Below are 16,092 nucleotides of genomic sequence, written 5' to 3'. Positions count from 1 at the left end.
CTAGGATTATATTTTCGATGATTCTTATATTTATTCTTGTTTAATAGACAAGAATCTCTTGAGAGATTTACATCCCAAAGCCAAATACCATGGTAACAAAAATGCCTAAACTGATAGCGATGAGAGTAACATTTTTTCATTTTATCTCCAGGTAAGGAAGCTCACAGAGAAATATTAGTGGAGGCAAAGAACACACTGACAAGGAGGGAAGTGCTCAGTGGAGAAGACAAGAACAAGCTGAAGCTACTATCAAGGCAGCTCACAGCCCTGTCCAAGGGGCTCAGAACCCACTCCGCATTCCCAACCAGACCCCAGTTAGAGCATAATACAGCCACTAAAAACACCGAATTCTAGACACTAAGACTTTGATGTAAAGATCCGTTCTAAGCACTGCTTGTACACCAAGTATCACAGATATGTTCGTGTGCCTGTCATGAATGGGATTAAACATTCCAAGGGCATGCCTTCTGAATATTTTCCACATGCCACCCTGTAATACTGTTTACCAAACAATGACAAACTGGAACCCTAGCCCAAACATTTGGTTTGTGGACTGTGAGAAATTTTAAGGCACTTTAAAAAGTCACCAATTGTTTTCTTAAATGCTTCAAAATACACACTTCTAGGGTGTCCGGCCTTAGCCTACTTTGTGGGTTTCAAAGCACCAGTGCCTTTTTTGGTTCAGATACACTTTGCATATCTGCCCACTCCACGTTTCAGAACTGCTAAAAAATGTGAGAGGAAGGTTAAGGTCTTATTTCTCTTGAATTGATGCACTGGCTCTGCAGGTATCGGAGGCAACTCCCCAAAGACAGGTCTTCTGTTAAGGAAGCTCAAAAAAAAATGTGTTCTGAGGCCAAAGATATTTCCTCCCCACTTCAGGGGCAAATGGAGGTGAAGCAAGTTGCCAAGGCAGGGTGGAGAGGCCTAGGTTGCATTCCAGGGGCTACTCAGTTAACAGGGTCTGTACGTCCAGCCCTCCCCACCCTTTAACTCTCGTGCCTCCTCCCCAACTCCAATGCTCAGAGGAAGGACAGAAGTGTAACCACAAAACCTGATCCAGAAGCGGGGAAAGCACAGCTACTGCTTTCCCAGCCTCAATGGCCACAGCTGCTGTCATCCTATTTCTCCTCCTCAGAGCACTGCCATCACTGCATCCCTGAGCAAAAGGTACACTAGGCAAAATAGCAAATCATAATCCCATGATTAAAAGGGGGGTAGGAGGCACCAGACAGATACAGCTAAGTGAAAGTATATCAGACTCTTGCAACATTCTAGAGGAATGACGATTATTGCATTTACTGTTCCTCGGGATTGCTTCTGTAAAGCCATGCACATTTTTTCTTAGAACTAATTTATAGCAAACGGATGCTGGATTATTGAGCATAATACTCAATATTGTTCAGAATGAATCGCCTCTCAAGAATATCTAATATATTTATTTTGGCTTATATGTAGGACTGACTGTAGAACTTGGGAAAGTCAAGCAACTTCTGTGCTCCCCATGAAAAGCATTAATGTTCCCATTTTATTGTCCAAACTTCTTTGGAAACTTTTCCTATTTGAAATGTTGATAGTCAATTTTAGATGTCAAAATAAAGAAGTACAAACCACACATCCACCATAAACCTTTCAGAGTCCTTTACTGCTAAATTAATGTACCATCCCAAGATTCCCCTTACTATTAAAATCCTTCAGAGAGTGGGATGAACGCCATTATCACCTAACACAGCTGAAGATTACAAGTGGTCACTCCTTCCCCACTATATGCTGGTGTGCCCAGCCCACCCCCATCCTTGACCATCATGCACAGATTTGCACACCTCTTCAAGAAGTTAAACTAAGGCTATCTGGCCATGATCTGGAATTTGCTTACAAGTACTGCCCAGAAGAGACTGCTCCCCCATTTTTATTAAAAAATGCCAATAATATTCTACTTACCCTATACTATCACTAAAGCCCAGCTCTTTGATTCCCCTCAACGTTTTTTTTCTTTTGGTTTTTTTCCTTTCAAAATAAATGAAAGTTTTTAACACATAAAGCATAGAAATTTCACAAGAAAGTTTATGGGCAGCTCAGGCTCCTGGGGCATCTTTACTATGTTTAGCCTTGTGCCATCAACCCCTTTCAAAAACCGATTTTCCCCGTTCCTCAGATAATCTTGAGTCCCAAGTTTATTATTCTCTCTACACTGGCTTTCAGCTTCATCCTGTTGATAATCAGGGAAACATTTTCTTCGGACACGAGAGTAGGAGAGGTACTTTCATTCAGAGCACCAATCCGGGGACGCTGAAGAATTCAATGGAAGCCGAGCGGTCTGGCCGGCAGCCCCGCACTGGCTCTGTGACGCGCTGGCATGAGATGACTAACACCCGGGCAGGGCAGGCTGAACCGGGAGCCGGGCCTGGGCTCCAGAGAGCCTGCGGGAGGTCTCAGGAGAGTCTAAAGCTCTCACAAGAGAGGAGTTTAACAAGATAACTCGGCTTTTAAGTAACAGAGGCAGCCCCCTGGCCTCTGGGCTGCAAAAGGGCTCACCTGCCAGGAGTAATAACACAAGCAATTACTGCACACAGAATAATAAAGCTCAACGGGATTCCCAGGTACTCGGATGCAGTCTCCCTCCCCCTTACTTACACAAAGGGGGAAGGAATGGGAGGAAGAAATGCCCCACTTTCCATGAAGACCGGGACAGTCCTATTAGGTAAGCAGCTAAATTACACTTGACAGAGTAAGTCACTGCTTTGGGTGGTTGCCAAAAATAAAAATGCCCCTGGTATTAAAGGTTATATATAAAACAATGCATCCTCCCTCTCCTGGAACAGAATTCATAAAGTTTAAAAGTTCACTAACATCACATTCCAGAGACTGGAAACAGACTTAAATGTCTCGCTTCTCATTCCTTTCTCTACCACAAACTTCCAGCAGGCCTTCCTCACTTTAGGCAAGTTTCCTTCAACTTGCACATCGACAGCAGATTGCTCACAGCTGCTTTCACGAACATCTGAGCATTCCCACCTGGACCTACCCATTTCTGCTGCCTTTTATCTCATCCGTTTTATTCCTCTGCCTCTGTCAAGACCTGTCACTTGCACCGTCTCCCCAGAAGAGATGTTTAAAACAGAGAAACTGATCTGAAAATATCACATCTGATTTTTCCAACCCATCCATTCTCCAAGAAAACCTTCAGTATTTAACTTCACGAGGTCCCCCTTCCACCATAAAACAAGGTTACCTGCCTCTACTTAACAGCATTTTAATGAGAGAGACACCTAAAATCTCATCAGCCCAAAGCTTTACCCAGAATCAGCTGCACAGCCTGGTCTCAAGCCTGGGCTGCCTGTGCTCCATGAAAGCCTGGAGACCCTCCACCCCGCCCCAGGCCATACTAGCAGCTACTTAAAAAACCATCTACCTTCTGTTTATTTTGGCCTCTGTTGAACTATGCCAGCCCACACTCTTTCTCCCAGACTTGACTCTTCTTACTAAACCCATTAAACATACTTTTTTTGTTGTTTTTGTTTGTTTGTTTTTTGCGGTACCCGGGCCTCTCACTGTTGTGGCCTCTCCCGTTGCGGAGCACAGGCTCCAGACGCGCAGGCTCAGCAGCCATGGCTCACGGGCACAGCCGCTCCGCAGCATGTGGGATCTTCCCAGACCAGGGCACGAACCTGCGTGCCCTGCATCGGCAGGCGGACTCCCAACCACCGCGCCACCAGGGAAGCCCTAAACATACATTTTATCACTCAAATCAGAACACTTTGAGAGTGAAAACGGGGAGTTACTGATAATTGTGCCAAGACAACAGCCCTGGGCAAACTGGGATGTAAGTTGCCCTGTCCTAACAAAGCTGGGAGGCCAGGTAAGGGGCTGTTCCTTGAAAATAACCAATTTATGCTGGTCCTACACATTGTTCCTCTCTGCCAATCTCCCAAAGAGGACCAGAAAGTGCCCAAACAAACTAGTCCACCTCGGGGCAAAGAAAACAGAAAATGTTTTATGTTGTAGTGGAAAATTTTTTCGAAATATATCAGCTTCAAGTTTTGATCCTTTGGGGGTGGAGACGAAATGCAGCCCAGTCCTAAAGCAGCAGAGGCTAGACGGTTCCTGAGAGGATGGGGCAGGAGTCAAAGGAAACCAAAACTTTGCCCGTCGTATTTTTGCCTGATTAGCCTCACCTGCACCGCTGAACCACAACTAGTATTCACACATACAGCTGCCCTTTTCCACGTGTTACCTACATTTGTTTAATCTTTCCTAACAGTTAAATGAATACCTCCAAAGCTCAGAAGGTTACACATCTGCCAGTGCACAGTTTCAGCTAAGCCAGGGCTTCCCAGACTTTTAAAGATTCCAGACCAGTAGAGTTTCCCCCACTTCCAAAAATTAAGGACTGACATGTTATACATTTCTTATTTGTACCGAGGACATGAAAGAAGACAAAGGCCATCACATTATTTATAAAGTAAAGGACATTTTAGCCAAAAAAAAAAATAATAATAAGAATATAATCTCAAAATTAAAGCCAGTCCTTCAAATTGAACCGCCTCAACATCACAGAACTTGCCAGGCGCCCTTCGTCCTCTCATTTTACCTCAGCTGGCTCCAATTCCAGTCCCATCTGAGCTGGGGACAGATCCGGAAAGTGCTGGACTACTAACACCAGCCAATGGTCAGAACACTGCTTTCTCTCACTCATTTTATCAGCAACAACCCCATGAGGTGAGCACTGTTATTATGCTCGTTTACAGGCAAAGCTGGAAGGTAAAGGGTAAAGTCACCTGCTAATAGCCAGTGAAGCTAATGACGTGGGCCACAGCCATCCCAGAAAATCAGTTTGGTTCTGCCTCAAGACACAACTTATGTGTCTGTTTCCCAAAGTGTGGGCTTGTTTAAAAAACAAACCAAGAAAAACTGGTTTAGGTGGTATATGATCCCTGAATGTATGTACCAGCATTTAATATTTATACATAAATAAGAAATGTCTCCTGTCCCCTTTTCAATTCTCTTTCAATCCTTTCTGTTAAACGAAGTTTCAGTTTGGCGGCAGGAAGCCTTTAGCACACCTCTACCACTTGTTACACACTTCCTTGAGAGCCCGCTGTGAAACGCTGTACCTAGCTAGAGTTTAATAATACTCGCTGTTTAGTTTTCACTGTGGGGTTTTTCTAAAGGTACTTTCTAGTAAGTAGTAACCAGGAAGTAATACTGGTTTCCCGTTTTCAATGGTGAAATCATTTCCTTTAAAAATAATATTTCAATTTTTTTTTTTTTTTTTTTCCGGTACGCGGGCCTCTCCCGTTGCGGAGCACAGGCTCCGAACACGCAGGCCCAGCGGCCATGGCTCACGGGCCCAGCCGCTCCGCGGCACGTGGGATCCTCCCGGACCGGGCACGAACCCGTGTCCCCTGCATCGGCAGGCGGACTCTCAACCACTGCGCCACCAGGGAAGCCCAATTTCAATTTTTAAAATAGCTGATTGCCCCAAAGATTTTCACACTAAATAAAAGTAGAGGCAGTGTTCCAATATGCTAAAAATATGGGAGGGGCAGCACACACACACCGGAAGCCCCGGAAACTGGAGGTAAACCATCAGCAGGGTTGAGACGAGCTGGACCAAAGGCTGAAAACAAGACTCCCCTGCTTCAGCCTCTCCGAACAACTCTAAAAATGGCCGGCTTTCCCCGTGCAGGATGTGTGAGGCTCACCACCACTACCAGCCCACCTACTAATCCAAGAAGATGAGGAAGAGCTATGTACCAGACTGTAGGAAAGAAAAGTCAGGCCTCTCACAGGACCTTGCCTCTGACCTCCTCCTGTCGTCCAGAGGTAGGTAGTTGCACCCTTTCTTAGCCAGGGAGCTCTCTAGAACCCAGAGAGAGCAGGTAAGGCTAAAGCTCTAAGAGCCTACTCTCCTTTAAGTTCAAGACCTCAAAACATCTGGAGGCCTTCAAGCAATAAAAGAGTAGTGATTTAATGATCCCCAGGAGCGGAGCCCTGCCCTCCACTGAAAAGATAGTGGTTTTCAAGGATACTGACTGGGGGAAATAGACTACCAACCGTGAAAGGATTAAGGAGCGTAAGAAGAGGATAAACTGTATTTTGCCCTAAATCTAATCTAAGATGATCCTGGTAGGATATAAAAAGGTGAAGTCTAAGTAAAGCGCCCCCTACAACTACCGAAAACATTAAGCGCACTTCTAAGAATCTATCTTAGGGAAATGCCAACACAAGAACAGGAAGATGTATCAAAGAATGTTGATATATCAACAGGAAAAAAGTTGATAAGCAAACACACCCAAACTATGGAATACTCCTCAAACGTTAAAGAATGAGGTAGATGTATAATTATGACACAGATAGTTATGACAATTTTAAAAAGAAAGTTACAGGACTCATTACGACCTCATTTCTGTTTGTTTGTTTGTTTGTTTAAAAAGGGAGGGAGTACATATCTGCATGAACAACTGTGGGAAGAACATTTACTTAGGGAATGAGAATGAATGGTAGAAAACTCGTAAGGAGGGCAGAGAGAGATTTTTGCATTTAACTTTACATACTTCGATACTGTCTGAAGCCTAATTAGGAACAAGCATGAAGTCGAAAATTTAAATACCAATAATTATGAAATTACTAACACTGGATGGCATTCACCTGAGCATGTGGAAGTATTTCAGGGATGAACTAGAAAACTGCTAGTCAAAAGAAGGAAAGGCCACCAAGGAACTGCAAATGTGACCCTTAATCATAAGGACCTCAAAGACTTGAGAATTACAAGAAAGTTTTATTTACAAATTAGACAAGCTAGTGGAATAGAAAGTAAAGACTGGGCTTCCCTGGTGGTGCAGTGGTTAAGAATCCGCCTGCCAACACAGGGGACACGGCTTCGAGCCCTGGTCCGGGAACATCTCACATGCCATCGAGCAACTAAGCCTGGGTGCCACAACTACTGAGCCTGCGCTCTAGAGCCCGTGAGCCACAACTACTGAGGCCGTGTGCCACAACTACTGAAGCCTTTGTGCCTAGAGCCCGTGCTCCGCAACAAGAGAAGCCACGGCAATGAGAAGCCCATGCACCACAACGACGAGCAGCCCCTGCTCACCGTAGCTAGAGAAAGCCCGCACGCAGCAACAAAGACCCAAAAATAAATAAATAAATAAATAAATTTTTTTTTTTTTTAAAGTAAAGACTAAGACCACCAAAGAGGTCATTGTCATTTTGGGTTTTACTGGTGTTGTTCTTGTTAAGAACGGGGCTTATAAACAAGAAACAGGATGGATACAAATAGAGAAACCAAAAAGCCCGTATGTGTGGTTCTGCAGGATTCTAAGAGCAGAAAGTAAGGAGCAGAGAATCTTCATGTTTGTAGATGACACTAAAGACTTCCATGGTACTAACGTGCCAAGTTATGGGTGCCAAATTATAGGAAGATCTGGGGAATCTATGCAAATAGAAGGAAAAGTGGCAAATGAGTGTTAAAATGAGCATATGGCCTAAATCAGGCATATAAAACAACTCCTCAGCTGTCAGTTATGACCTAGGAATAGGCTCTCGGAGTCACTGTAAATGGACCCCTGAGAACGTCAGCCTAATATTGAGCTACAGATTAAAAGCAATGCAAAGTGTCCTGGGAGCCATCGAGACAAGTGCTAAAAAGAAAAAAAGAAGCTACTAACCCCTCTCGTATAAAATTCAGAGGCACTGGCCCCCAAAACATACACTTCTTTTGTCATTTATGTCCTGCCCCTTCAACTACATACAGCACAGGAGTTAAACAAGATCAGTGGGTCTCAAATGCCAGCCCCTGGATGAATCCCAAACGGACTCTTTCAGAATCACTTAGGAGTGGCTTTTTTAAAATACGGATTCCCGGGAATTCCCCGCTCGTCTGGTAGTTAGGACTCCACGCTTCCACCGCAGGGAACTAAGATCCGCATGGCGCACAGCGCAGTGGGGGAAAAAAAAGAATAAAATACGGATTCCCAAGCCACACTTGCAGAGATTCTAATCCAGTGCCTCAGAACGGCCTTCTAGGTGGTCCTGATGCAACGACCTGTTTAGAAAATCACTGGCCTCCTTCTGTCTCTCTAAATCTACTCCCAGAAAGGATGTAAGAAAGCTTACAATAAAAAATAAACTGAAGAAACCATGGGAGGAACTACCAAGAATAGATTAAGATGATTCCTATACTAGCACGTGAAATGGAAGTGGGAAAGATCTGCAAGACAATGAGAATGATCTAAAGGAAGAGGCTTTGGCCTCAGAGTGTGAAAACCAGAGCTCAGAACCCAACCAAGCCCCATGCTCCCACCAGACTCCCACAAACAAGAGCAGGACCAGAATAAACTCTCCCCATGAGCTACAGGTTCCCTGAGTGTCCTCCTCATCCCCACCCTTCACAGGTCGAGACCTGCTGCCCCAGGAGAATGGCTGGGTGTTCGGAAGCAGAGGTGAGACTGCATAAATAAAACCCACTGGTACCATGTTTCTCTGGGTCCCAAGCAACCACTCCCACTAGCCTATCCCGACACCACCACTGAAGCCAGGAATCTCCATGGCTCAATTCTATCCACAGTCCAGCCACTCCAGTGTCTGATCACTTAGTCTGATTCAAATTCTAACTCTGGTCTTCCACACTAGAAAACCATAATTCAACTAATCTACCTTCTCAAAACAAAACAAAACAAAACAAAAAACAATCAATGGGAATAGAAAATATGTCTCCTGCAGGATAAGCAGCAATTCAAAGTGAAGTCTACCAGAAGGCGTAAGATCTCTCAGCTTTGATCCATGCCTGAAAGACATGTAATACAGGGCTTCCTTCTTATACATTTGCAGCCTTTGGGGGCTATAAGGAGCTAGAGATGATGAGTCCAACCACTTCATTTAAGAGAAAAGAGGGCTTCCCTGGTGGCGCAGTGGTTGAGAGTCCGCCTGCCGATGCAGGGGACGTGGGTTCGTGCCCCGGTCCGGGAGGATCCCGCGTGCCGCGGAGCAGCTGGGCCCGTGAGCCATGGCCGCTGCATGTCCGGAGCCTCTGCTCTGCAACGGGAGAGGCCACAGCAGTGGGAGGCCCGCGTACCGCAAAAAAAAAAAAAAAAAAAAAAAAAGAGAAAAGAAAAGAGCCTGAGAGGCAGACAACCTTACCCCACAGCACACAGCTGCAGAACAGCAGCATCTGGCCTAGAACCTGTGTCCCCTTAATCCCAGGTCCATGATCTCTCTTCTCTTCCAGGTTGCTTCCCAGGGACAATGTTAATGCACTGGATTTATTAACCTGAAGCACAGTTCCCCAAATCTCCTCAATTTCCCCTATTACACATGAGGTTGGTGTTACAAGACCATCCCGAGCAGGCTACTTCCCACATAGAGAGAACGCAAAGGCACCTCAAACTGTGTTAAGGCATAAAGAGAGAGGAGATGGTGCCTTAAAGTCTCAGTCATAAGCATGTAAATGGAGAAAATGTGCCAAGCCCAGTTTATATCAGAGACTGAACATCTCAAAAATGACATCTCAAAGTGTCATCTAAATTTTCATTAGGTTTATTTTCCCTGTAAGTTGCTTAACTTCCTAATTTTTAAACATTGCCAACTGAAATCTCTGGGGGTTTTTTTCCTAAACATTAGAGCTAAGTGAGAAAAACATGACGTTAATTTATCACATTGAGTCTCACTGAAAGTAAGTGAATCCCCACAACACTCCATCTGCATCAAATGTTCACAACCTGTGATTCTGCATCAATTTCCGCTGTAAGAACAAAAAGCATACATCAGTCTCCCAAGAGAGGAATTAGCAACAGAAACCGGGGCGGGGCAGTGGGGGGACCTGGGTGGGTATCCATCTCCAAACAAGAAATAAGAGGAAAAGCTACCTAAGGCCAGAAAAAGTTGAAAGAGTTGAATCCCTTTACTTCATTCCTTGTCCCTGATAAGGCAAAAAATTTCCTGCAATATTTAGCTATGCTCTCCCTTGAAAAAATGAAACAAAATAAATCCAAAGACCAGATTCCAAAGGATATCTACTGAACACCCTGCTAGAACCATACCTGTCAGCTGGACTACTAGCCCATGCTGATAAGTAAGTTTCGCAACAAGCCTTAGAACCTTCTTACCGGGATTCAAAAACCTGGCCAATTTTCTCTTCTGAACTTACCGATGAAAACTAAAATGTTCACTTATTTCCCAAATTTCACTCCCCAAGTAAACTGGGGCATAGACACGCCAAACCATTTGCCTCATTATTACCAGCACTGAACACTACCCGGCCTCAGGAGTCCCCACTCCTGTTAATGAGCCACACTGCTCATGAGCTCTTCTCTCCTGACCGTTAGTTTGAGCTCTGAAGCATGCTACTTTGATTTTCACCATCACTGTTACCTAAAGCTTGCTAGGTTAAAAGTGTTGCCAGAGGCCAGAGCTACTACATTCCAGGCAGTAAAAAAAAATGTCAGGAGCATAAACACTGACAGGTTCTCGTTGCTATGTAACTCTTGCTAAGCCTGCTCTTGGCATTTATCTTCTCATTCAGGTCCTGTCCACTGAAAGGTGGGTACCTTGGGAATACACAGGATTGGCTGATAGGAAGTCAGAAAACCTTAGTCTTGGGACTTCCCTGGTGGTCCAGCGGTTAAGACTCTGCACTCCCAATGCAGGGGCCATTGCAGGGTTCCATCCCTGGTCAGGGAACTAGATCCCGCATGCCACAGCTAAAGATCCCACGTGCCACAACTAAGACCCAAATAAATAAATAAATCTTAAAAAAAAACAAACCTTAGTCTTGGCCCTGTAAGAAACACGAATATGACCAAGAGCAAGTATTTTTTTTAATCAATCTCTCATCAGTTATATTTATTCAATAGACTTAATGTCTGCTACTGATCTCACCAGGATACCAGAACAACCATCACCTCTGCTGCCTTTCCACCTTTTATCACCGTAAAACACATATATTAATAGCTCAGGTTAAACCCATACCATTTATGAGAAACAATGAACTTGAAGAAACTGAAGAGCTACTATAAAAATTCTGAAAATAATCACCAATGGAGACCCTAGGACCTTTGCACTTGCTGTTCCCTCTGCCAGGAACTCTTCCCCTATGGCTGGTTCTTTGATGTCCATCAGATCTCAGCTGAGGGAAGCCTTTCCTATCTAAAGGGGCCACCCCTCCCTTCCTCCCAACCACTCTGTCCCACTCCCCTACCGGAAATCACTATCTTATACTATCATCTTCTTGTTTACTTGTTGATTGTCTATCTCCTCCATGAACCCGTAAGGGCAAGAATCTGATTTACTTCTTTACCACTGGTTCTCTAATACCCAGACAGTGCTTGACACAGATGATCAATAAAATTCGTTCAAGAAAGGAAATATGATTGCTCATCATTCTATATCATTAGTTAGTACATGGCAGCAGCCACTGTTAGCATGACTAGAGCCAGATGGATGCTTCCTTTTCATACAGGAAAAATGACAGAAAGCCTTTAAGACACAGCAAAAACTTAGTGCTCCTTTACTTACAATTTTGATTGAAAGCTACCATGCTCACATGCTGGGAAGTGGGCAATTTTAAGACTAGAGGGAAAAGCCTTCCATCCTATTCCACCCACTTCTTTGCAAATGGCCCTACTAAAATATTGTTACTCGGCCACCTTGTCCCTTTGAATAGTAGAATAAGAGTGTTTTAAGTAGCTTAGCAAAGGTGTTTTTCTTTCACAGTCTGCATGAGCTAAGTGCACATAGGAAGGAACAGATTAATAGACTACTACTCTACCCCCACTACACTCTGGAAAGAGACTTCTTAGCTCAGAAATGTAGGAAACACTTAGCTATAATGATCTAAATTATAGGCAGCATTTCCTACAAGCTGTACACTGGAGAAATTTCCACTAAGCTACTCACCAGGAAGCCTACATCCCGCTTCACAACAACCTGGCAGCACAATTCCTGTCGAAGGAGGAAACTGTGGCCATCTCCTCCTTTAGGTGTCCCAAGGCTTACGCATCAAGTGAGAATCTTGGTTCTTAGCATAAAACCAAAGACTGGCAGAGGGACCCTTTCCCCCTTTTAAATGGGGCGGGGTGAAATGGGAATTGAGATTTGGCCTTCCACACCATAAGCAGGATAAGATATGCTGCTTCCATGGCTGCTTCTGATAAGCACAGAAGATTCAAGAACTGCGGCGGCTTTATCCTGCTATGTCCTCCTGCTTGAAAAGACATGCAGACATAAGATAGGAGGGTTAGAGTGAAGACTTCGAAAAGGGCTCTATCCCCAAGACAGAAGTAAATGGGGACAGCAAAACCAGCGAAAATAGCCATCTCTAAGTTGCTGCTAAGTGGGGTGACTGAATTTTATACTCAGTACCCCAAGACTTCTCCCAACCTCTATTTAACATGTGCTGACAATATTCTGATGCAGCTAAAGAAAGTCTAGTAATTACTCAAGAAACCCAGAGATAGAATCCTCTAGGGTTTTGAGAAAATATCTGATTTGACAGAGACATTTACTTTCCCAGGTCCTATTTTGTCTGCCCACACAATTGCCAGTCTTATCCCAACTCAAAAAATATACAAATCCACCTTCAGTTTTTCCATCATTCCCACTGCCTTCTCAGTAACAGAAGGGCCCCACAACGCTTGTGTCAACTTACTGCCGACTTCCTCCTTCAACACATTCCAAAACCAGCTCTGTCCCTTGGCTCCCACTCTCAATAGCAGACGCAGCCTCTACCATCATTTAAAAAAACTAGGCAAAGGCAAAAATTTTTTACAACTTCATTCTCAGTTCTTTCTTCTTCAACCTTAAAAGAAGGAATGCAGGACTTGCTAGGACGGCAAGGCAGAGACCAGAAGAAACCTGCACTTTCCATGGCCTTGCCATGGTTCTTTGGCCAAAAAAGAGGAAGGGCAAGTACTCCTCTTCACTGCAGCAAACCTCAACCCTAGACCTTCAGACCTTCAGCTCAGCCTGAGTCCAGACAAATCTCGGCCTGAAAGGCCCGACTCTGGTTAGTCAGTTTCTGCCCCTCAACCCAAAGGCAAGCAAAGCAGTGGCCACTATTTTCCTATTCATCCAACTATTTCCTCCACACTTTCCTCTGTCATAGAGCCCCATCTTCCCTTGAAGTTCTTACAAAGCAGTTCCTGGTACCACTGGAAACGATTACTCTCCAGGAAAATACAACTCTGCTTAGCAGAAGAACTTCACACAGAGCAATTGGCCAGGGGTCGATTTTTCATTCCAGACAGGCTTCGAAGCCTGGCACAATTCTGCCTGTCGCTCTGCAGTTCACCCAGCTTCCCTCACCTAATCCCTGCCTGGAACTCACCCACCCACCCCTTGCAGCTTGGTCACAGAAGAACAGCAGTATAGGTGACTCTACCACTCAATCTTCAAAGCCTCCGTCCAACCCTAACGTGTCTTGCGCACCACACTCCTTTGCACGTTAAGGACCACAAGCACCAAATAAAGTCACTTAGCACAACAGCAGCTCCCAGACAAGACAGGAGTAACATCTAATCTTTCCTTCACTCAAATACAGTCAGCTTCACTTTCCTGCAACTTTGCAGCCATGCATCACCGGCCCTGCCCTCTGCTAACGACATGCCCTGGGGTCAGAGGCACTGTACTATGATGTTCAAGAGCCTGTGCTTTAGCAGACAGGCCTGGGTTCAAGTCCCAGCTCTGCCTATAATTACCAATTAAAAAGTACCTGTCCTGGGGTAAACGACTCTTTCTAAATCTCAGATTACATACCGGTAAAATGTAGCCAATGATCCTATCTACTTGTTAGGTATTATAAATGAGATAATACAAACAGAATACTCAGCTCAAGACATGAGCCTTAATAAACAAGTGATTGTTGATATTCAGTATCCTCAGGAGTAATCTGTGGGCAGACATCATCACCCCATAGAATCCAGATGCCCTGGAAACCTCCAGCATTTGTAGAAGCAAAAATATGTTCAGCCTCCTTCCACTCCCACCCCACAAATAAGGGGGGCCTTTAAGAAAAATTCAAGCCTTAGCAAAGGAAAAAACTCAGAAAGATTCACTCAGTGCTGCCAATTCCACTACCAGACCGCCAAGCACTGCTCTGTTCCTATGGTGAAGGGAAAGATCAGTGCAAATGAAAAAGCTAATTTAAGAGGAGCCACTTCAGGATAATCCTTTCATAGGTCAAGTCAGTATTCAAAGAGGTGAAAATATGTGGACCTTGGAAATTCCCTTCTCTTTCAGTTTCTGATAAATTCTGACTCTCCGTTTATGTATAAATAAACGGGAAAGCAATACTGAAAATCCTAAGACTCTCAGCTGGAGGCAGAATATTGCCTAAGAAATGAATACATAAGCATCAGTGGGAAAAAAAAATCTTGAAATCTAATTCATACACACAAGCTGAAGAATAATCCTGTGAAAGACAATGAGCCAAGAAAACAATGTATTTTAAACTTTCTACAACTGTAAACCACTGCAGAGCTTTGGGACAAAATCTCATACAGAACATTTCCTGACAGAAAAGTCAGAATTGCAGTCTGAAATGTAATCTGGAAGTCTGCGGTCATCACAACCAGAAATTCTAGTAACAACCAAGAAGTGTCAGGTTCCAATATTAGGGAGCGTTGGGGGGAGGCCAATAGAGGGGACAATTGATAAACAGAATTTATACTACAAAATTATCATGGAGCCGGGGGTAAATATTTTTTAATGACACTTGCAGGGTTTAAATTCACCATTCAAAGATGTAGGAAGGGGATATATAATCAGGCAGAAACTACAGTGTTACAGCAGTGGACTGGGAATCAGAACACTTGGGCTCTGGTCCTGGCTCCAATCCAAACCACCAGGTGACCTTAGGCAAGTCACTTGCCCTCTTCAAACTAGTCTCATCTGTAGTGAGGGAACAATAATGATCGCTAAGATTCCTACCGGCCTAACATCTTAAGAGTCAAAAAGAGGGGGAGCACAAATATGAGGAGCTCTCAGGACTACAGACTTGACACAAGAGGTGGAGGGAAAAAGACGGGAAATGAGGTCCAGAGCGCGAGAAAAGTTGGCGTAAGTAACTGAGCGTCGGTGAAAATATAAAAGCTTCAAGAAGACCAAGTACTCCAAGAGTTCCATGGAAGAGCGGACGTCAGGATCTTGAAAAACTACAAGCTACTCAGCATATGCCAAAATGGACAGAGGACGGGGAGATCAGAGGACAGATACCAACAAATTATCCCCGTTAACCAATCACTAATCTATCTGTCCTGGTAAACAGCCAGGAGACTGAGTGCCGCGATCACGGAAATCACTGTGACCCCTAATGTCACGGTGTCCGGGAGGCAAGGCACCCAGGGGAGTCCGTGTCGGCTTGCGTTTAGGGAGGGGATTCCGAGAACGGGTGAAAAGTGAGGAAAGGGGCAGAGGAAGGAGGATCTGGGAAACCATGCAGGCTGGCGGGAGGGGAAGGAGCCAGCGCCAGACTCCCGCACGGTGGTGGCCAGTGGGATCGGTGTCCCGGTCCCCGCTCTCACCATCTTGACGATGCCCCGCTGCACGGTGGGGACCGCGGGTCCCCCGGAGGAGCCGCCGCTCTGCGCGGAGGAGGCCATGTGTAGCGATGGAAAACCAGCGAGTAAGACGGTGGGCCGGCGTGGAGGTGTCAGTGTGGGTGTCGGTGTTGGTGAGAGGCCGCCGCGGAGAAGAGCAGGCGGGCGACCGGCTGTGGGCGATGGACGGGACGGACGCGCCGGGCACTCACAGGAGCAGCAGCAGGAATGCCAGCGAAAGAGACGCGATCTCCGCCGCCGCTACACGTTCTACTCGCCGCGCAAGCGTGCCAGAGCGCCACTGCTCTCCAGCCAATTAGAGCCCAGAGCCCGCCGGACCCCAAGCCAATAGGCACCCTGCTCGCGGAACCCCGCCCCTTGCTCCCCAAACCTGTGGAGAGCTTCAGGAAGCGCTGAAAGAGCTGATTTGCGGTGACGGGCTAAGTCTGGGGCGGGACTTCCGGGGCAGCGGTAGTAGGTAGTGTCGGGAGGTGTAGTGGAAAGGAAAGGACACGTCAGCATCTGGCCGCGGGGCGCGGTGGGCCATGGGAGCCCC

General features: G+C 45.4%; 1 protein-coding gene across 1 annotated transcript in view; it reads right to left on the bottom strand.

The window, feature by feature from the left end:
- The window catches only part of SND1 (staphylococcal nuclease and tudor domain containing 1), a 424,779-nt gene extending 408,991 nt beyond the window's left edge, over positions 1–15,788 (bottom strand). The window contains exon 1 of the mRNA XM_060108309.1: positions 15,522–15,788. Coding sequence (XP_059964292.1) covers positions 15,522–15,599 — 78 coding nt within the window. The 5' untranslated portion in view covers positions 15,600–15,788. The remainder of the gene's footprint in view (positions 1–15,521) is intronic.
- Positions 15,789–16,092: the final 304 nt, after the last annotated feature.

This window comes from Mesoplodon densirostris, chromosome 9 (assembly GCF_025265405.1).
Source record: "Mesoplodon densirostris isolate mMesDen1 chromosome 9, mMesDen1 primary haplotype, whole genome shotgun sequence".
NCBI lineage: Eukaryota > Metazoa > Chordata > Mammalia > Artiodactyla > Ziphiidae > Mesoplodon > Mesoplodon densirostris.
This window is presented reverse-complemented; position numbering and strand designations above follow the sequence as displayed.